Raw genomic sequence first — 22495 nt, forward strand, 5'->3', positions numbered from 1 at the left:
AATTTTCAAGGTCAAACGAGCCTCGAAGCAAGTAAACCCCCCCATTTTGCCGATTTTCATGTGTTGTAGTCCATGGATTTTTTGGTGATCCAAAATTTCCACCTCATTTTTGACGAACTTTTTCATTGATCCGTTATGACCTTAGTTATGAATCCAGTTGGCCCTCACGGCCAAAACGACCTATTTTCAAGGTCAAATGATCCCCAGAGCTGGTAAACACCCCATTTTACCGATTTTTGTGTGCTATAGTCCATGGATTTTTTGGTGATCCAAAATTCCGACCTCATTTTTGCCAAAAATTTTCATAAACGTTCGTTAAGATTTTAGATATGGAGTCAGTTGGCCCTAATGGCCAAACCGGCCAATTTCAAGGTCAAACGAGCCCCGGAGCAGGTAAACCCCCCATTTTGCCGATTTTCATATGTTGTAGTCCATGTATTTTTTGGTGATCCAAAATTCCGACCTCAATTTTGCCGAAATTTTTCATGGACGTCTGTTAAGACCTTAGCTATGGAATCAATTGGACCTCACGGCCAAAACGACCCATCTTCATGGTCAAACGAGCCCCGGAGCAAGTAAACCCCTCATTTTACCAATTTACATGTGCTATAGTCTATGGATTTTTGGCGATCCGGAATTTCTACCTCATTTTTATCAATATTTTTCATGGACGTCCTTTAAGACCTTAGTTATGGATACAGTTGGCCCTCATGGCCAAAACGACTCATTTTCAAGATTAAACGAGCTTCAGGTAAACCCCCCTAATTTGCCGATTTTCATGTGCTTGTCCATTGATTTTTGGTGATTCAAAATTTCGACGTCATTTTTGCCGAAATTTTTCATGGACGTCTGTAAAGACCTTAGTTATGGAGCCAGTTGGCCCTGAAGGCCAAAACGGCCTATTTTCAAGATCAAACTATCCCTGGAGCAGGAACACCCCCATTTTGCCGATTTTCGAGTGCTATAGTCCATTGATTTTTGGTGATTCGGAATTCAGATGTCATTTTTTGCCGAATTTTTTCATAGACGTCCATTAAGACCCTAGTTATGGAGCTAATTTACCCTCACAGCCAAAACAGCCCATTTTAATGGTCAAACGAGCCCCAGAGCAGGTAAACCCTCCATTTTTCTCATTTTCGTGTGCTATGGTCCATTGATTTTTGGTGATCCAAATTTCGACATCATTTTTGTCGAAATTTTTCATGGATGTCCGTTAAGACCTTAGTTGTGGAGCAAGTTGGCCCTGACGGCCAAAACCACCCATTTTCAAGTCCAAACGATCCCAGGAGCAGGAACACCCCCTATTTTACCGATTTTTGTGTGCTATAGTCCATGGATTTTTGATGATCCGGAATTTCGACATCATTTTTGCCAAAAAATTTCATGGACGTTCGTTAAGACCTTAGCTATGGATCCAGTTGGCCCTGACGGCCAAAACGACCCATTTTCAAGGTCAAACGAGCCCCGAAACCGGAAAACCCCCTATTTTGCCAATTTTTGTGTGCTATAGTTCATGGATTTTTGGTGATTCGAAATTTCGACGTAAATTTTGCCAAAATTTTTCATTGACGTCTGTTAAGACCTTAATTATGGATCCGGTTGACCCTAACTACCAAAACGGCCCATTTTCAAGGTCAAACGAGCCTCGGAGTAAGAACACCCCCATTTTGCTTATTTTCGTGTGCATAGTCCATGGGTTTTTGGTGATTCGAAATTCAGACGTCATTTTTGCCGAAATTTTTCATGGACATCCGTTAAGACCTTAGTTATGGAGCCAATTGTCCCTAACGGCCAAAATTGCCCATTTTCAGGGTCAAACGTGCCCCGGAGCAGGAACACCCCCCATTTTGCTGATTTTCGTGTGTTATAATCCATGAATTTTTGGTGATCCAAAATTTCAACGTTATTTTTACCGAAATTTTGCATGGACGTCCTTTAAGTCCTTAGCTATGGAACCAGTTGGCCCTTACGGCCAAAACAGCCCATTTTCAAGGTCAAACAATCCCCAAAGCAGGTAAACCCCCTATTTTGCCAATTTTTGTGTGCATAGTCCATAGATTTTTGGTGATCCGAAATTCCAACGTCATTTTTGTCGAAATTTTTCATGGACGTCCGTTAAGACCTTAGTTATGGAGCCAGTTGGCCCTGACGGCCAAAACGGCCCATTTTCAAGGTCAAACGAGCCCCGAAGCAGGAACACCCCCCATTTTGCCGATTTTCGTGTGCTTATAGTCCATGTATTTTTGCAAGAGATGAGAGTCATTTCTATTTCAAAAGAAGCACACATCCTCTCCATACTCCACTAAAGGCGCGTAAGCACCCCCCGACCATCCATTATTGAGTGTCATTAATATTCCTTGGCGCTTTATGTGCCAGGGTTCGTTAGCCAGCCAATGTGCATATGGGAGCACACGCTGGGGATGAGAGGGAGACGCGCGAGCAGGAGGCCAGAGCACCCCCAGCTACACGTCGCCCCATGTATTGAAACATGTTCGCGAGTTGTTTTGCTTTGCAAGTTTCAATAATGATCCTTCTACAGGTTCACCAACGAAAACCTTCTTACGTGTTCTCCTTCGTCTAAATGATAAGGTTTAATGGACTTCTCGCGACGTCGCTAGTAGCGAACTGCCCACATCAATGTGATTGAATATTTCATCAAATCGTTCAACCGGTAAGAGCGATGAGTGGTGTGCACAAAAGGCAGGGATGTAATCAATATGAGATGATGACTTGCGCTTATTAGGAATTCCTCGTTAAAGACCAACAATTGCAATCATATATCCCCATCACGATGAAATTTCAAAGATTACCCGAGCCGGTCAGCCAAGGCTATATACTCATTTAATACATCAATGTAGCGCCCGTGCAAACCAGAACATATAAGGGCATCACAGACCTGTTATTGCCTAAAAGGCCATAGTCCCTCTATGAAGATGGTCGTGAAGGAATGTTGAGGTCTCATTCTAATGGAATTAACCAGGCAAATTGCTCCACCAACTAAGAATGACCATGCACCAAGTAACATGCCTGCCATATAATGATGTGATGCCAGAATGCAGATTTAGAATTCTCCTTGTATGTGCATCATCTGCTGGATTGAAGTTGCAGTTTCGAAACGACAATGTTCAAACTATTTATTTCGTTCATTTAGGGTTGCATCTTCGTTTTCATTCGATTAGCAGCTCAAACCAACTTCAACCAACTTCAACCATCAACAGTAAAATAACTAAGAAAAGGTGAGGTGGCAAACATGAAGAGGTTACGATTATGAAAGGAGTCAACACAAGAATAGGATTAATGTGGAAAGGGATAAAGAAAAAGAAATTCATTTAGTCTCTTAGGAACGGGTAGATTCCATTCCTAAAATTGATTCAGCCTGTCGTAAACAAGGAGTTTCATTCTATATACAGAAAAAGACATCTACAGCACTCTAAGCAAGATATTCGTGAGATATGCTCCCTCTAGATAGGCAGGATCAATCGGATGGTCACATGCTGCTCCTGCCTCACGAACAACAGTGATTTTCCTCCCAGCCATTGACGCAGCACCCTAAGTGTAGCAAACCAGAGAACACATCAATCAACCTACGTTTCATGGACTGGATCAAGAAATTAACATACAGTTCAGTTTGGGATTACAACATAGCTAAAATTAACAAGTCCTCTTTTGGAAAGAGGCTACATTAAGTACCAGAAAGATCAGACATGCGCTTTCTAAAACAGAAAATATCTCTGCTGCTGAATAAAAATTCCACTTGGTGGATCTGTCTTTAACTACATCTCTATGTGTGTATGTAGTTCTGCTATTTTTACCTGAAATGTGCTCATGCAGCCTGCAGGCACACTTTGCACAATAAGGGAGGATACTTCATTGAAGTGATATGGTTATCAGTATTCTAATGGTCATCAAGGAAGACATAGGAGGAGAAACAAGTTTCTGTCTATCCACATACATATGTGATATGACATATATTGCTAGACAGCTAATGTGCATAGATAATGTGTATATAGTAATACTTAGGTTAGTGCGTCTCACATTGGAAACATGTACGAAGTATTATTTAAAATGTAAAGTATGGATAAAAAAAAGACAATTGTCTTCGTACATCTTGGTAATATTTCTCCCGTGTTTTAATTTCTCACATATATAAACAACATCTAGTTATTTGTTGACCTCATCCATGTTACATACCATTGTAAAACCAAGAACGAGCAGAGCAAAAGTTGTCAAAGTTAAAATTGACTCACTAAAGTCTACTTTACACCTTATATCATGGTGTTCTATTAGATCACATTGTATTTTAACAAAACTATTAATTGAACATCCAATTCCAGAGCATCAAATGGATTTTGGGTGCAAAAACTATGTAGCCACTGAATTTGGGTCCCTTTATTCTTACAGGTTTCGTACTACTACCATAGTCATTCCTCCGAAATAAAAAGAAAATGTAAATGTTAGGGAAGAACAAATTCCAAACCTTTTTTCAGAAACAGTTATTCAAACACAAATTTCCTTTGCCGGGAAACTATTCAAAGACTTCTTATATGGTCATCAAAAACTCCAATGGAGTCCGATATATCTTCCTGCTTGCTCTTGAATTAAAAAGAAATTAACTTGCCTGAAGAATGCGGAAGAACATTCCACTTTGGGTCATAGCTCCAGAACATGAGCAGGTCATGAGGAGACCACCTCTTTTTGTCAACTGCATGGCCAAATTGTTCAAATTCCTATACATTCCAGACGCATTCTTTAAGACCTGGATTAAGTAAGAGAAAAGTGAAAACTACTTCAAAATGAACGAGCTCTGAAACAAATAACATGACGTCGTAGAGAAGCTTTTTCCTTCCAACTAGTTGGAATGCAGATTGAGATGGAATAGAAGTGATGAATCGTAGACAACAGAGGCAAATATGACTTGTCCTCACAAATGAGGAAGTTAGGAACCAGGACGCTATTTCCAAGCATATTCAGAAGTCCCCCTACCTTGGGAGGTAGAGAGGCTGTTTCCGATGGACCCTCGGCTCAAGACAAGTGACTTACATGTCATATTCTATAATTTCATAAGAGTTACTCTTAAATGGTTAATGCATTGTATGCACTGGTTCTTGATATAGAAGTTGATCACCATTCACTACTAGAAACATTCTAGTAAAAGTTTTCTTCAAATCCATTAGCCATGTGATCCAACAACCAATGCTTGAGGCACCACATCCCTTTCCAAGACCAACGCGTTACATAATAATTCATTAACCAGAATCGAGAAATCGAGCAATGTCTAAACTTTACACAGCAAATGCAAATCTCTTTTAGAGTCTGAACAGAGTACATTTTAACAGTAAGCTCCCAAGAAACAAGACATCAATACTGAAGTCCATACAAAACATTGCAAATTACCTTCTTCCGAGGTGCCAATTTAGGAGGATCCAGTATAACTATATCCCATGATTCGTTTCTAGAAACAGCAGCCTTCATGAACTCAGTTGCGTCTTGCCGAAGAAAAGATATCTTTCGAGGATCCAGGCCATTTAAAGCAACATTTTCCTTGGCAAGTTGCAAAGCAGGCAATGATGTATCAACACCTTCAAACAAAGGAGTGGAATTAACTCATCATTAGACTAGAAAACCAGAAGCAAACTTACAGAGTAGTACCAAGGTTAAAACAGCACATACGATCTACACAAACGTTCTGGTACACCCCTGAGGAATAAGACAAATTTTGCTCGCGTTCTTGAACAAGTCCACAGACTTGCTGATTAAAATGATAGCAATAAGAATCTATCTTCTTGCTTTCAATGACGGCTGGAATGCAATTTCACTCGTTGTGAAGTTCAAGGAATGAAGAAAGTGCATAGCGTGCAAATGAGAGAGCAGTGAGGAAGCGAGAAGCACGGGTTTCTTTTAATTCTGTTATCTATGAATTAGTTGCTATTGGGTGTATAATCCTCCTCCATGTCATAAACAATATCAGAGAAAAAGAGAACAGAGAAAATAGCAAACAAAACAAGCCAATATCTTTCTCCGCTTCTTTATTGCGACTCTAGAGGTATATACCCCTCACCACAGGTACATACCGATATGCTCCCCTTTTTGTCTTCTGCGGTGTTCTTCTCTGCACCATTCATCAAATAATGATCTCAATTGTCAGAGGCACGTGAGCTGGTCGAATGTCACATTGCTACAGCTTGGCACATCATCTCTCTTTTATCAATGTAAGCATAGAGGAAATGTGAAAGAAGGTAGTGAAGAATCAAAACAGAATTCTCATTCTCTTAAAATTGACTCTTTTCTTCTTCTCAACTCTTCTTCTGCTCCTCTTCCTATCTCTCTATCTGTATCTCTGTAACTCTTCCTCTCTCTTCCCTATTCTTCTCCTTCTAAAGACTGTTAAGTCACTGCCATTATTGCTGAGGTCACAGCCTTGATTTTTAGTTTGTTGGTTTAGATTTAATTTCATCTTTTTTTATATCAAGTAAACCTATTTTCGTTCATAAAAATGGCCAAGGCCTGATCGTATACAAGGAATATACCAAAAAGTAGTTCGCTGGTTTAGATTAGCATTTTATAATCCAAATTCTTGTAATTTGCACTTCCTTTTTGTTGAGAACTACTATACTTTTTACTTTGAGTTGAAATCAATTGAATACTTTTCTGTTTATGTCAGAGTTAATACCTCAGATGGTCACTCAACTGTGCACTGTTCTCTCAGAAAGTCACTCAACTTTCAATTTTCACTCAAAAGTCACTCCACTCTTTCCTCAGAAAATCACTCAACTTTGAATTTTAACTCAAAAGTCACTCAACTATCCACTCTTTCCTCAGAAAGTCACTCAATCTATTTAATTATTTTTTAATTAAAATTTGCTGATATTAATTGTTTATATAACAAATCAAAATTTTAAAAAAATAAAAAATATCATTTAAACCATTTAGTGATCCACCCACCTAACCCGACCCGTTAAAAAATATAATATGACCCATTTTATTTTGCCTTTAATCCTAAATTTAAACAATTAATATCATCAAATTTTAATTAAAAAATAATTAAATAGATTGAGTGACTTTCTGAGGAAAGAGTGGATAATTGAGTGACTTTTGAGTTAAAATTCAAAGTTGAGTAGCTTTCTGAGGAAATAGTGGATAGTTGAGTGACTTTTGAGTGAAAATTGAAAGTTGAGCGACTTTCTGAGAGAAGAGTGCATAGTTGAGTGACCATCTGAGGTATTAACTCGTTTATGTCATGATCCTTGAAGTTTGTCTATACAAATGGTACCAAAGCCTCCTTCCTGACAATGCTTTGTATTTTAACGAACACGGCGGGAGGGTGTGCTTTTGTGGAACATTGTGATAAGTGGGTGTTGTAAATTGGGCACCTGAGTAAGACCTGGCGTTATTTGAGGAAATGCCAGAGCAGAATGCATGGTCTTGGAATACTTTCTTAGTGAGTTGGTGAGGAACGGGAGGTGGAAGAGAATGTGGTATCTTGGACAGATATGATTCATGGGTTAACAATAAATGGATTGCACCTAAGGCTTGGAAATTTCTTCAAGAGGGTGGAAGAGGGAACACAAAGCCAAATGATTTATCTGCTCCATCTGTTCTTTCTGCTTAAGCAAAAACTGGGCAACTAGTCAGGGAGGAAGATTCACGATAATATTTTGAACAATGGTCTCTATTTGAATGCAGCAGTTGCTAACGCTTAGCTTTATTTGTATGCAGGATATGGCTCTATTGAGTTCACAAGCTTGGGTTTTAGTGTGATTGAAAGATAAGGATATCCGTAAATGATATGTTATTATATGGGGTTAGGCAATTCATGGACATGGTGATATAGCTCTCAAGTTTTGAAGATATGAAACCCATTAATTTGAGCCACACTTTCTCTGGCTTACAGTTCCTTCTATTACAGATTGAGCCGGGGACCACCATTCTAGAGAAATTTCTTTACCATTGAACTTCCATTTTCCCGTATTATTTCTTTCAGCTTCCATCCTCAAAGGAAATTCAATCATAAAATATTTATCATTCAGCTCTTTAACCTTGACTTCTATCAGGATCTTCTACTTTTTTACTGGCCCAGTGTTGTATCTATGTAACATGGAGGCTTCTGCAAATAATTCAAAAAAGGAACCCAGCAAACCTCTGCAGTGATATTCCACCCTACTCCTTAAAGAGCTCGTTTCAGTTCGAAACTGACTAGGATCAAGTAAATCATCTTTCACCACTTTGATCTCATTTTTTGGCCAGTCTTCTATAGCTCCATTCACTACTAACCATTTGTGGTTCATTCCTACTTCCCCCTTCTATAACAAATTTTCTTATTTTTTCCCAAAACTGTCATCCAACATTTTTTCTAATCTCAGGGATAAGATCGTGGCTTTATTGTTGCGGTTAGTTGCCGCCACCTTGATAAATCTCCCCATTATGTTAAAGTTCCGGAAGAAACGACATGAGTACAACTGGCTCTAATAATTCCAATTTCTACATATGTTGTCTTGCCCCTCTGTTGCCAACCTCATGCACACATATAGACCCAGAACATTAAGTCTATCAGATGTAATCCTGTTCATAAAATATTTCTTCCTTCTATGATTTCATACCATTTGTCACAGACTCACTTCTTCAAAAGATTTTTCCCAGAGGAGAAAACAAACTCTACCCATACTTCTTAGAAAATGAAAACTCTACCCATACTTCCTTATTAACTCACCACATCCACCTTCTCGTCACTGTAATGTAGGCTCAAGTTACTCGGCGAATGGTGATTAGTCAAAAAAAAAAAATCATATAGAGGCATATCAATAGCATCACGGAGACAAAATGGATAAGATTGAAAGAAGTATCAGCAAGTAAAAGAATGAGGATTAAGGAAAAGAGTCTCGGACAAAGAAAGAATCTGAAAAAGATGATAGGAAATGGATTGTCGGAGTAATGTTACAGCCGAGAGCACCATGGAAGAGGGTAATCAGAAAATTTGCACATTTCCCAAAGAGAGAAAAGTTAGATCCTGCAGAGCATAGTTCTATGTGCTCCCTCCATTTACTTTTACTTGTCCACTTTTGCATATCAAGAGAGAGTATTTCTTTTTTATGTTTATCCTCAGCATTAACTACTCATTCCAAATCATTTCTCAAGTTCATCAAAGATTATATGCACTTCATTTTTTATTCCTTAAGGGGTGTGCAGAGTCCATTGTGGACGAGTAAAAGTCAATGGAGGGAGTAAACTCTAAACAAAAAATGTCCAATTCGCTTGAACTAACACTAAATTATGAGCTCCCTATGAGATTGGTGGTCGAACATTGATAAATGCACTAACTTTATGAGGCGTGGAGTTGAGCTATGGAGCATTTTCTTGGAAATGAGCAAAAAGAACATATACTGCAGACAACCAAATAAAAGGACTCAATAATAAAATCCAAAAAATAGAAAGGAACTTTTAAGCAAAGAAGAAAGAAATTTAAATTCATTAGGGGTTGAAGGGGAACTTTAAAGTTAAATTCTTTCTAATTATAGGACAGACTAAAAAGGAAAGTGTGACACATAAATTGGGACAACATAAGTAAATTTTTAGCCTTTTTTGCTTTCAGAGTTTTGTTATGGTTACTTCTAATAATTATCATAGTCATATGTTTTTTTTTATAAGGTAAATTATCATAGTCATCTAACTATAATTTGAGAAATAACATTAAAAAAAAAAAATCCCCCCCCCCCCACCCAAAACTTGCCCACTTAACTTGGTTTAGCACTTTAATTTTACGGGCATTTATGTACCCCTATTCTAGTCTGAAGTGAAATTAATACCCCCTCTTCCCAAAACAACTTCGAATTAATATTCATGAGTGTTATACACGCGCCTGACAGATGTATAAAACCATTTTAAAATTATTTTTTATTTTTTGTCATTTATTTATTATTAGTTTTTAAGTTTTCCTTTCTTCTTCCTTCTTTCCTTACTTTATCACCCCATTTCCATGGCTATAAGCTACACATTTCACGGCATAGTTTTTTTTCAGTTATCAAATTCACAACACATACACCGCTCAAATTCGACAGGTTTCTCAACAAGATAGTTTATACTTTATAGATAAGATGGACAATTCTACCGAGAAAAACCAAGGTCGCTGGAATTTGATTTCCGGTGAAGGTGATATGGTTCGAGTCTCTATTTTTGAATCTGGAATTTTGATTTATAAGGGGTAAGAATCTAAGGAAGGTGATTTAATTAGCATTTTAGAAAGGAAATATTTACATGTTCCACTTTATTGGAGAAAAATAGCATCTGCAAACATATTTTCTGACCAACCAAACCCACATCTATTTAAGAAACAAATTTGATATTTCTTTATTATGTATAACATTAATCCAATTTATTACAAAGAAAAAGAGTATGGTGTAGATGAGGGAAAAGATAATTATTGAGGGAGATGGTCGTTGTGAAGTAAGAAGCTGAGAAAGAGAAAAGGGAGAAGACCAAAAGAGAGAAAGGAAAAAGAAAACCTAAAATGAAAAATAAAATATCATCCAATAAGAGGATGACATATGTACAATTTGGACCAATTCTAATGTTATTTTTTCCTTACTTTTCAAAAACTGATAAAAAAAAATCTTTGCCATACACGTTAAGGGGGCATTCATTTCACTTCATACTAAAATAGAGGGTACATAAACGCCTGTAAAGTTGAAGTGTTAAACTAAGTTAAGTGGACAAGTTTTTGTGGAGGGGGGATTTAATGTATTTTTCCTAATAACTTTTTACTTATTTTTCTAGGAAAAGATTAGGTCCTACAATTTTTCATTTTATGTGCCAAGGCATTAAAAGCAAGCAAAGAACAAAAATCACTCAACTTTCACATTATTGCACCAAAGTTGCTATAAGTATCTTTTGTACAGAAAAAGTCAATCAAATTTACCTAAATATCACCAGTCACAAAACAATATTTTGTACTTTGGGTACGTTCAAAGAAAATTATTAGGAGGAAACAAAGGAGACATGGTGATAGTGAACAACCTGACATAATATTATCTTTATGATATTGGTGATAGTGAACAACTGGACATAATATTATCTTTATGATATTAAGACAAAGTAGAGTGACTTTCTGTTACAAAAAAAAAATGATTTTCCAATCATAGTTGGACAAAGTTGAGTGACTTTTTCATTTCGAAAAAATGTCCACTAACTTCTGCGCAGTAAAATAAATATTGAGTGACCATCTAAGAAATTACCCCAATAAGAGGTAGTTATTGTCGCTATCTTATTGCATAAGTAACATGCAAAGTAGTAACTTAAATGTGCATATAACAATTGACAAGACAATGGAAGTAATTGATACCAATAACATCCAAAGCACCACCAGATGCTGCATTCAGAGCAAACCCTCCAGTATAGCAACATATGTCAAGAACTCTTCGACCCTCTGAAATGGTAGATAAGAAGCAACGGTTTTCACGTTGATCGGCATAAAACCCCGTCTTTTGGCCATCCAAGGATATCAAATATGACATCTGATTCTCCATTACCTCAACCAGAAAAAAGAGTAAACCTGTTAACAAATCTTTCAGCAGCATAGATTGATACTTAACAGAAAAGTTCATACAACTGAAAAGGATATCAACATTGCATACCACGACTTAAATCTTAAGCATATGGAGCTCTTAATTCTCCAACTCCCTTTTTCCAATGCAAGGCATAGCTCACATATTAAATGCAGATTATACAACAAGTTATAGAATCAGTCACCAAACTATTTCGGAAGTTGTGATTTGGTCCTCAGTATTCAAAATTTGTGCAACCATAAGTGTAGTTTGTAGGAAGATACTTCAAATGCACTATAACACTTCAATGTAGTGACAATCGCCGAATTTACCCAGTGAAACGTCCTTTCCCCGCTAGAGCTATCTCACATAAAATCTCTCCGGAGATTTTTTCAGCTTTCCACTAACACTTGATGGGGCATGTAACAAAGACATGAAATATGTGGGAATGCTCGACAACCAGTGTTGTCAAAGGCGCGCTTTAAGTGCGCATAAGCCCTGAGGCTCAAAACGTGTTGAGTGCTTCACCTCACTTTATGTGCACTTCAGTGTCGTCATCAAGGTTCTAAGGCATACTTTCCTTGCCAATGAGCCTCTTTGGAAGAGTTGACACTAAACAATTGATTTTTCACTTTTTATTTTTAGAAAAGGTAACTGTGTATTCACAAAGTACTCATCATCAAGGATAATGAGGACAGTCACTTACAACCCAGAGGGCACCATTCCAGCAAAAAAAACAAAAACTATACTAAGTGGCTTTACAATTTCCCTATGAAATCAACAAAAAGTTCTATATCCCCCACTCTATCCTGTTTACACCAAAAATAAAGAAGACTTAGACAATTCATCTTGATCTTCTGCATGTTGTTGAATTTGTCTTCGAAACCTCTTGCATTTCTTTTATTCCATAAGGTCCACCAAATACATGCAGGTATCATTTCCCACCAGTCCTCCTCTGATTCTCTTCTTCCAATCCCTTTCCAACTGTTAAGCATTCCTCTAGTAGTTTTTGGAATCACCCAGTGCACTCTAAGCAAGCAGAAAAACGTGTTCCACAGATTTGCAGCTGTTTTGCAGTGAAGAAACAAATGACTGTTTACTTCTGCATCTGATGTACACATAAAGCATCTTGAGCAAATCTGTCTACCTCTTTTCTGTAGTACTTCATGAGTTAGGCAAGCTTTCCTACACACTAACCATACAAAACAAGAGATTTTTAGGGGAATCTTGGGTTTCCACATAAGCTTCCAAGGCCATGTTGTGGACTGAGTATGGGTAACATTTCTGTTCCAGTAGCATGACTTCACAGTGAACATGCCCTTGTTGTGAAGCTTTCATATTGTTCTATCAGCTACATCAGACAATTCAGGGAAGTTGTTTAGTATCAACAGAAGACTTGCAACTCTATCAATTTCCCAGCCATATAAGGCTCTTCTGAATAATAAATTCCAGCCTTGTGGGCTCCATACCTGGGCTATGTGGCTCTATTTTGTTGACTAAGGATGAACAAATCAGGAAATAGAGTTTTTAAACTCTCCTCTCCTATCCAAAGTTCCCCCCAAAAATCGATCTTCAAACCATTACCCACCTTTAGTGCTATGTTGCTATGAAACTGAGGTCAGAATCTTCTGATGGTTTTCCAGACACTACAGCCATAAGTTCCCAAAACTTCTTCAGTATTCCAATGGCTTTGGAGGCCATATTTTTCTGTGATGACTCTTTTCCATAAAGGTGAGTCCTCATTACAGAACCTCCATAGCCACTTTTGTAGTAGGCATGAATTTTGCAAGCTTAGTTTCTTGATTCCTAACCCCCCTTGCTTCTGATTGAGAGTTACAACATCCTATTTCACTAGACTATAGCCTTTGTTCTCCTTTTTGCCATTCCACAGAAAAGTTCTTCTAAGCTGATTAATTTTCTTCACAACACTTTTGGGGATGGGAAATAAACTCATCATGTAGGAGGGAATGGAATCCAACACTGATTTAACAAGTGTTAGTCTGCCTCCTAAAGACAAATATTGGCTTTTCCATCTTGCCAATCTTTTGTCACACCTCACCAAAACTTCACTCCAAACCTCCAGTTCTTGGTTCTTAGCGCCCAGGGGAAGGCCAAGATATTTAGTAGGAAGAGTAGCTACTTGGCAGCCAAGGTTAGCAGCAAGTAGTTCCATGTTGTCTACTTTGTTGACTGGGTAGAGGAAGCTCTTTTGCCAATTAACATGTAGACCCGATATGCCTTCAAAAATGGTGAGAATTGCCCTGATGTGTCGGATTTGAGATATGTCAGCTTCACATAAGATGAGGGAGTGCCCTCCTGATCATGTGGTTCAGCCCCTCCATGGCAAAGATAAACAAAAAGGGTGAGATGGGTTCCCCTTGCCTCAATCTCCTTTGGGACTGGAAAAAACCTTCAGTGTTGCCATTAATGATTAGAGAAAACTAAACACTAGATATACAAAGCCTTATCCAGTTGATCCATTTCCTCCCAAATCCCATATCTTCCCGTACTTTCAATAAAAAATTCCAATTGACATGATTGCAGGCTTTCTCAATGTCAAGCTTGCAAAGGATCCCTGGAATCTTTTGTTTCACCCTAGAATCCACCAATTCATTTGCTAAGAGTGAGGCATCCATAATTTGTCTACCCTTCAGGAATGCCATTTGATGCTCGTCTACCAGCTTCCCCATAATAGACTTCAACCTTTCGGTGATGAGTGTGGAGATTATCTTGTAGACACCTCCAATCAAACTAATTGATCTAAAATCTTTTAGCTCTTCTGCATCAGCCTTCTTTGGTATTAATGATATGAATGTGACATTAAAGGATTTTTTAAACATCTCCTTATGATGGAAATTTTGAATAGTCCCCATCAGGTCATCCTTTATAGTTTCCCAGCAAACTTTGAAGAAGCTCATTGTGAAACCATCAGGGAAAGGAGCTTTATCACCATCACATTGTTTGATGATATTTAACACCTCAGCTTCTGATAAAGGTCTCTGTAGCCACTCTTGTTCTTCTGGTAAGATGGTTGGACAACCTAACATGTCAAATGTTGGTCTCCATTTTTCTGATTCTGAGTAGAGCTTTTTGTAGAACTTTATCATAGCAACCTTGATGTCTCCAGGTTCCACAATTTCCACACCTCTCACCATCAATCTATCAATGGTATTATACTGTCTGTGAGCGTTAGCCATTCTCTGGAAAAACTTAGTGTTGCTATCACCTTGCTTTAGCCACAAGACTCTGGATTTTTGTCTCCATTTGGACTCCTCATTCTTGGCCAGCTCCTCCAGTTCTACTACAATTGTTGTTCTCACCATTATCTCCTCTTCGGATAGTTCTCTACTTTCCTGCAACAGATCAAGTTCAGTCAATTCTTCAAGCAAACTATTCTTCTTGGTGGTCATCTCCCCAAAAGTAACTCTGCTCCAGTCTTTAAGTTTCTGTTTCAGCATCCTTAGTTTGCTACTAAGCCTGTAATCCGGGCAACCTTCTACTATGAATTCATCCAACCAATTTTGTACCATCTCAATAAAACCCTCCACCTTTAGCCACCAGTTTTCAAAATTAAAGCTTGACCTCTTTTGCCCCCAATTCCCACTTTCCAGTAAGACTGGACTATGATCTGACATTACCTTGGGCAATTTTTTTTGCCTGATGTTGTTGAAGGTCTCCTCCCATTCCATGGAGAAGAGGAATCTGTCTAATCTAGTTGCACTAGGATGATTTGGACCCCTACACCATGTGTATTTCCCTCCAATCATGTGGGGGTCATGAAGCTCCATATCTTTTATCCATTGAGCAAAGTCAGTCATCACATTTGTAATTCTATTACACCCTCTTCTTTCTCCCATGGTTCTGTTGGTGTTGAAATCACAACAAGCCACCCAGTGTCCCCACATAGCTCCCTGATTGCTGATATTTCTTCCCAGCACAACAATTTTTCCTCTGTGGTATGAGGAGCATACACTCCAGTGAGGTACCAAGTGAAAGAAGTTTGGGTTGATATACATTCGTACGTGATGGAATGATATCCTATTTCAATCTGATTTCCGGTCCATATCCTGCTATCCCACATGAACAAAATACCCCCCTTGCTACCTTCTGCTTCCATGAATCCACATCGCATCCATCTACATGCCCATAACTGTTTAGCTATATCTTCTACGTTCTTACTCAGTTTTGTTTCCTGAAGACAATACATATCTGCTTTCCATTTTTGAAGCAAACTCTTCACCAGGACTCTGCTGCTAGGTTTATTGAGTCCCCTTACATTCCAAGTGACTAAGTTAACTCTCATTGGTAAGTTAAGCTTAGATTTCTCCCTCTGATCCTGCCACCTCCTACTTCTTCATTCAAACAGGACTTTAAATTCTTTAATTCATTCTTCCCAATGCCTCTGCTTTTTGAAGTTGAGTTTGTCTTTGCTTGACCCTTTTTATCCAAAACAGATTTCCTCTCATCAATTCTCATAAGGAGCTCTAAAATTTCTTTTTCAAAACCTTCGAAAGCAACCCCGTAAGTGTTACTTAGTTCCAATATGTGGGAATTGACCCAATTAGAAGTGTTTGATTCAGCTTCTTCTTGGGTGAAAGGGGTTTGGATATTCACTGGTTCTGCATCATGGATCTGCTGGATTTGAAGGTCTCCTTCTGATCTTTGCATGTTGTGGGCCCCTGTACCTTCCTCTTCTCTTTCTGTTTGAATTTCATTACAGCCTTCTTTCCTCCCGTCGGCTACATCCTCTGGACACAAGTTAATTTTTTCCCCTTCGTTCACCTCCTCCGGCAAGTTTGGTGTGCTGCGTGTCTCGGCCATGGGTATCCATCCTTCGAAGGCTTTAAGGAACTTAGAAGCTAATTCCTTGAGTTCATTTAAACCTTCAGTCGTGCTTACATGCTCCTCACGTGACACCACAATCTTTTGGTTGGGTTCTTTTGGAATAGAGTTTGGGCTTTTTAAAGTTGAAAGCATTGGGCCTTTACCTTTACCCACAGGAGGCAGGCCCAAGTTCAGATTTGAATTTTCTGAAAATTCACGTGTTTGCAGTAACAGCACATGGTTTAGAACTGCCACCTGCAGGGTTTTCTCCATTACCCTGCGTGTAAAGACTCGAAGGCTGATAATCTTGACCTTTGTCTTCTTCAACACTGATTCTTGCTGGCGACTCTGTCCAAATTTGCATGGAGAAGGTGATTCTGGCACTAACAATGGTTACCTCCTTAGGTATTTTAGACCCATCACCTCGGACTCTGATTCTTGCCCATTTGAGGTGGTTACGGAGTTTCGTCTCCTCCTCCGTCTCGACCCAGCCCCCAATGGAGTCTCCAATGACCTTGAATATTTTTTCCGACCAGAGATGGAGAGGAAGTCCCACAATCCTGGTCCAGATTGTGTTGGGTCTGTCTTTTCCTTCTATTGTTCCTACCATCGGGTTCCACCATACTAGCCGGAGCATGGACTCATTCCATGTCCAATCTCCTGCTATTACCTTCTCCGCTGTGGTTCGACTTGCAAATTCTACAAAAAACTTCCGTCTCCCATCTCATAAATGTTTAGCCCATGTGTTATCTTCCAAATCCTGTTCAACCATCTCCTAACATCAGATAGCGTGGGCAATTGGTTAGTCGTATTATCAAATTTCCCCACCAGACTTCTCTTTAGGACTTCACCAAAGGTGTTTGATTTGTCATCAATGTAGATAAGGCCCCCCCTTCATTAAGGATGCCACCACACTAGCTTCAGCTTCTTTATTGCTGGCCCATTTACTGCTTCTGAGAGCGTCTGCATATGGAATGTTGTTATCAACCAATCTGTGCAAATTTCTGTTTTCTTCAACCTTCCTTACAGCAATGAATCTTCCCACTTTATCTGCAATAGCCCCCCAGCCTGAGTTGAACATTAGCTCCGGGATAATAATGACAGACCTTCTTCTTCCTCTCACATTGATCAAGCTGATGTACCTACCGAATTTGTTGTAATTTCTGGCACAAAAAATTTCTGCCCTATCCTCTGATTTCCTCCATCTCTTAACCACGTTCCCTTTTGTTTTCGAAGCTTCCCGCAAAACTTGAGAGATCCAGATCATAGATTGTCTACTGAAAGAAGTTCTGCTATCCCCTTGAGTCGTTCGATGTCAAAAGATTTAAAACCTAACGTGAAATAAATACAATCTTCCATTGATGAAGAAGGTTTGTGAAAAAGAAAAAAAGTAAAGAAAAGAGAGTTTCCAGCGATCGGAAGGATCACCAGAGGTTGGGTCAGGGTGGATCCCCTCCAAGGAAGTAGGAGAGAGAAAAAACACAGTAACTGTGCCTGGGAGCATTTTGGCAATCAAGAGCTAGTACTAAGTCGCTAGTACTAAGAAAAGAGAGTTTCCGGTGATCGGAAGGATCACCAGAGGTTGGGTCAGGGTGGATCTCCTTCTAGGAAGTAGGAGAGAGAAAAAACTCAGTAACTGTGCCTGGGAGCATTTTGACAATTGATTTTTCACTTTATCATAAAAAAAATCAATTTCTTTGTTCATATATTTGTCATTCAGGTTTATAATTATTAGCCTTGGACTAAAAGCCCCAACGGACCTTAGAGCTTTTTTGCGCTTTTCGCCTTTGATAACACTGTCGACAACATACTCTTAATTAACACTTCCTTCCCCCAATAGATAAATATCTCTTTTGTCAGCCTGCATGTCTCTTTTCAACCCTTTCTACAATCGGTTTCCAAGCTGCCAGATCCTTATTAGCGGCGCCTAGAGGTAAACCAAGATAAGTAGTAGGAAGAACCCCCAATCTTGCAATTCAACACTTCTGTTAAGACCCCAATATTTTCCACCTCACCAATTGGATGATCTCACATTTTCTAAGGTTGATTTTTAAACAGACACCACCTGGAACCAAATGAACAATTGCCTCGAGAACTCCAACTGAGCTCATCCGCATCACAAAACACTAAAGTATCATCGCCAAATAGGAGATGTGACACCCTCACATTACATTGTCTGCAAATCGATGCAGAAAATCCTCTCAAGTAACCTCCTACCACAGTTTTATCCATCATCTTGCTCAAAGCCTCCACCACTAATATGAACAACATAGGGGACAAAGGGTCTCCTTGTCGCACTCCTCTTGAACTACCCAAGAAACCACACAACTTTCCGTTCACAAGGACCGAAACCCTAACAGTTGAAATGCAATATTTGATCTACTTTCTCCATCTTGCACCGAAACCCATCTTCAACATAATGAAATCCAGAAATTCACAATTAACATGATCATAGGCTTTCCCATCTTGCACCAATTCTTTTAAGTGCATTCATATATAAGCTAACAACAAAGTCAAACTTATTTTAAGGGCATCATGTTTAGCGTGAGAGGAGAAAGGAAAAGAAAACATTAGAAGAAAGAGAAAGAGACAAAAACAATTTTTTCTTCTTATCTAAGTAGCTCTAGAACTAATTTTGAGTTCATGTATTTTTTGTTGCTTTCTTTAATTTTTTCACCTAATAACTGAAAGCCCTTTCTATGAATTTAAGATTTTCTTTTAGGAATTTTAGATAGAAATTTAAGAGAAGTGTCAACATTAGGCGCCTACTTTCTTGTGTTTTTGGAATCTTTATCCTTTCTCCTTATTCTGGTTGTGGATTACCGAGTGACATGAATCAAATGCATTTTAACTAAATTATTGTTAATTACTTTATGAAATTTTCCTTGCCCAAGATAAAAAAGTTCGCAAATTATGTTTCAATAAAACTCTATTCTTTACTTGACATTTTAATGAATCGTCATAAAATGTTTCTCCATCATATTATACTTTAGATGCAAATTTAATTTTTTTCATCTTATTTGATTTTCCTCTTATTATGAAGAGTCTTGGTCCTTAACTAAATTTGCGTTGGGTTTTATACATGGTTTTCTAATTCAAATGATATATACTGATTTAAATTGGCTTTTTCATATTTAACCTAAAATGTTTCTCATCAAATTCATTCCATCAAATAATTTTATACATGATGTTATGGTATTAGTATTCAATCATATTTTGATTCTTTCTTCATGACCACGCAAAGTGTGGCAAGTACACTTCTGATCACTCCTTAATAAACAACAGAGGACATACTCCGAAAGCCATAGGACGGATTGCACATTGCACTTTGCAAATCCTAGCATCTAAAGTTTATATGCTAACAGGACTTCATGTCCGATAATATCATACTGCTTATCTTAGCTTTCCTATTACCTCCATGAGAGCAAACAAGTATTTGAATTGGTTTTAAACTTTGTAAGAAATCTGAAAGGCACATAATATATCCATATGAATATAGATCTCACCTTAACCCTAGTTTGAGGTATGATTAGATCTGGTTTTTTCAAATCAGAAAGATCTAAGCCTTCTTCCTTCAAGATTTCAACAGTTGGCCTCCAGCTTATCCTTTTGATAATATTTAATCTACTCAAGCAATCCATTATCTGGTGCTGGTACATCTGCACCCAAGCAGCTGATGAAGCTATTACAGCTAAATCTCCAAAGATATCAACAATAAGGCCTGATAGTCTGTCATCCAGTAATATTTGTAACATGTAAATATCAAATTTCTTGCAATTGAAGTAAATGAATGACATTTTCGAGCACGTAGGATAATTGAAATTATTATTGAAAACAATGCGAGACATTAACAACCTCCATATAAACTTGACATATGTATTTCTAACACATGTTTTTTTCCCTAAAGGCATCTATCATGCTTTGGCTCTACGAATTTTGCTTCAATATGAATAACTAACTTTCCTAATTTTTTATTATTATTTTTTATAACAAGGAAAACCCGCAGCCGCACCCAAACCGCACAGGGTAAAACTCCCGCTCCTATGCAATAGCTCGCAAACCAATAGGAGAGGTAACCCGCACTAGGCATGCCCAGTGCGACGAGCTCGACCCAAAAGGCAAACCCCTTGCTTTCGCGGGCAAGGGGCTTCGAACTTGAGACCTCCAACATGATAACTAACTTTCCTAATTTTAACTCCTATAACTAACTTTCCTAATTTTCAAGGGTTGACTAATTCTTTCCAAGTAAGAAATAGCTATCACAATCATTTATTAGTTAGCTAGCAGTCCTCCCTCTCCTTCTCCACCATTTCGCCCCTCGCATTTTTTATTTTACTTTGTTTTGTTGGAATTGTCCCTGTTTTTTTATAGAATGGTTACATCAACCAAGTACCATAGTCCCTAATCAGTACTCGTTGAAAAGCATTACGGCTAAGGTTAATATTCCAACAGAGCAAGAAACACTAATAAACAAGGTCATGATTTAAGGTATTCAGCTGTTAAGCATGTGAGTACTCCTCCTTCTAAGTCCATTGTGCAATTATCCAAAAATATCATCTACGTAGACATAATGAAATGATCTTTAGTAACAATATAAGGTCAATAAATAAGAAGTGACACAATTCGGGAGAGTGATGATTATACCTATCTCCTTCGCTATTAACAAGACGATATGCATTTGTATGAGCAGAAGGAAGCCCTAGATTTTGACGCAACATAGCAGCTGCAGCAATTCTTGTTTCCAGTAGCTTATCTGGATTAAGCGCAGAAGAAGGGTCTCTGCACCATTTTAGACCAATGAAGGTGGTGAATATTCATATAATGTACTAGCTAGAGGTTGCAACGAAAAAAGGGTCAAATAGTACTGTGCAGTTTCCTCTTCTAGCTGCATGAGACGGACACGGAACATAGAAGTAGAATTGTAAAAACCCCAGCCAATAGGTTTCTCTGAGCCATCAGCAACAAGGACAATATCGCCAGTGGTGGGTGGTGGTCTACCAATTACTCTATCAACAGCACCACTGTAAACCATTGGACTTCCATCCTTAAATAGTTGTGTCTTTCCCTTTTTAAGCACTACTTTTGCAACACCTGCAGAACCAATTTAATCAGATTAGATGCAATTGTATCCTAGTAATTCCTTTGGTTTTTAAGTACTTCCGTTCAGACCTGCAGGGTGATTAGAGGCAATTTCCTGAAGGGTAGGGGTTGACGGTGATGACGCAACAGATAGAGACCTGAGCATGAGGCGGCCAGTGAGAAGCATAATAGCCGTAGCACAGTCGACGACCCGACTGCAATTGATAGGGCTCCATCTTCCTTTATCCTGAATTCAAACGGCCCAATTGACCTCTTGCTTGGTCTTGGATATATATGAGAAAAAACTCAAAATAATCTCTTGTTTTTTGGATTAAGATTTAGGTCATTTTTTAATGTTCACATATAGCACTAATAATTTTTTATGTTTGTAATATTAGTGTATTTTTTGTCTTCCTTCCAACTTTTGCCTATCTTTTAAAAATGGTCTTATGGAGTTATGTACTTGAACGAGTTTATTTTGTAGATCATTTTATTTAACCCTTTATCAATTAAATTTTTAAAATTCAATAAAACACAATTTATTAAACTCCTCGACCATTGACCAAGACACCAAGTTTATGTGGCATCAAAATGGATGAGTTGGCAAAAGTGTGTGAATTCACGCACGTGAAGGCGAGTGACTATCCTATTTAAGTTTTAAAAATATTGAAAGAATAAAATAATAGAACTTTTAAAAAAAATCAATTTAAAAACTCCTTCTTCACCCACTCTACCTCCATTTTCAATCATCTCTATCCCTGCTTGACCCCTTTTTCTTTCTTCTCCACGCTCTTGTCATCTTCTTTAACGAATTTTGGCATTGACACATTCTTGAAGGAGGAAATGAAAATGATAAGGGTGTGCAGTGGAGATGAAGACGAGTAAGAGAGAGTAAAGGTGGTCGTCGGCAGGCAGCAAGAGCCACAACGGCGACGGCGATGGTGGCTTTAGATTTTGGTTGTTTGTGGGAATGAGGAGATGATGTACGGAGTTTCAAACTTTATTTTAAAGAACAAATTTAAAAAAATATTATTTTATCTTTTTATCAAATAATTTTG

At 38.2% G+C, this 22495-nt stretch overlaps 1 protein-coding gene across 2 annotated transcripts; it reads right to left on the reverse strand.

Annotated features, from left to right (window-relative positions):
- Nucleotides 1-3242: 3242 nt before the first annotated feature.
- Nucleotides 3243-21686, reverse strand: LOC125876964 (uncharacterized). Of its 2 annotated transcripts, none has more exons than XM_049558253.1 (8): nt 21528-21686; nt 21224-21449; nt 21003-21137; nt 19865-20087; nt 11333-11519; nt 5395-5579; nt 4619-4756; nt 3243-3598 (listed from the first exon to the last, which is right to left on the reverse strand). In XM_049558253.1, exons 1-8 carry the CDS (start codon nt 21622-21624, stop codon nt 3506-3508), a joined length of 1284 nt encoding a protein of 427 aa, XP_049414210.1. In that variant the 5' UTR covers nt 21625-21686; the 3' UTR covers nt 3243-3505. The 2 variants fall into 2 exon arrangements, with proteins under 2 accessions (XP_049414210.1, XP_049414212.1); XM_049558255.1 differs by having other exon boundaries at nt 3243-3555; nt 4625-4756; nt 21528-21684.
- Between the last annotated feature and the right edge of the window lie 809 nt (nt 21687-22495).

This window comes from Solanum stenotomum, chromosome 9 (assembly GCF_019186545.1).
Source record: "Solanum stenotomum isolate F172 chromosome 9, ASM1918654v1, whole genome shotgun sequence".
NCBI lineage: Eukaryota > Viridiplantae > Streptophyta > Magnoliopsida > Solanales > Solanaceae > Solanum > Solanum stenotomum.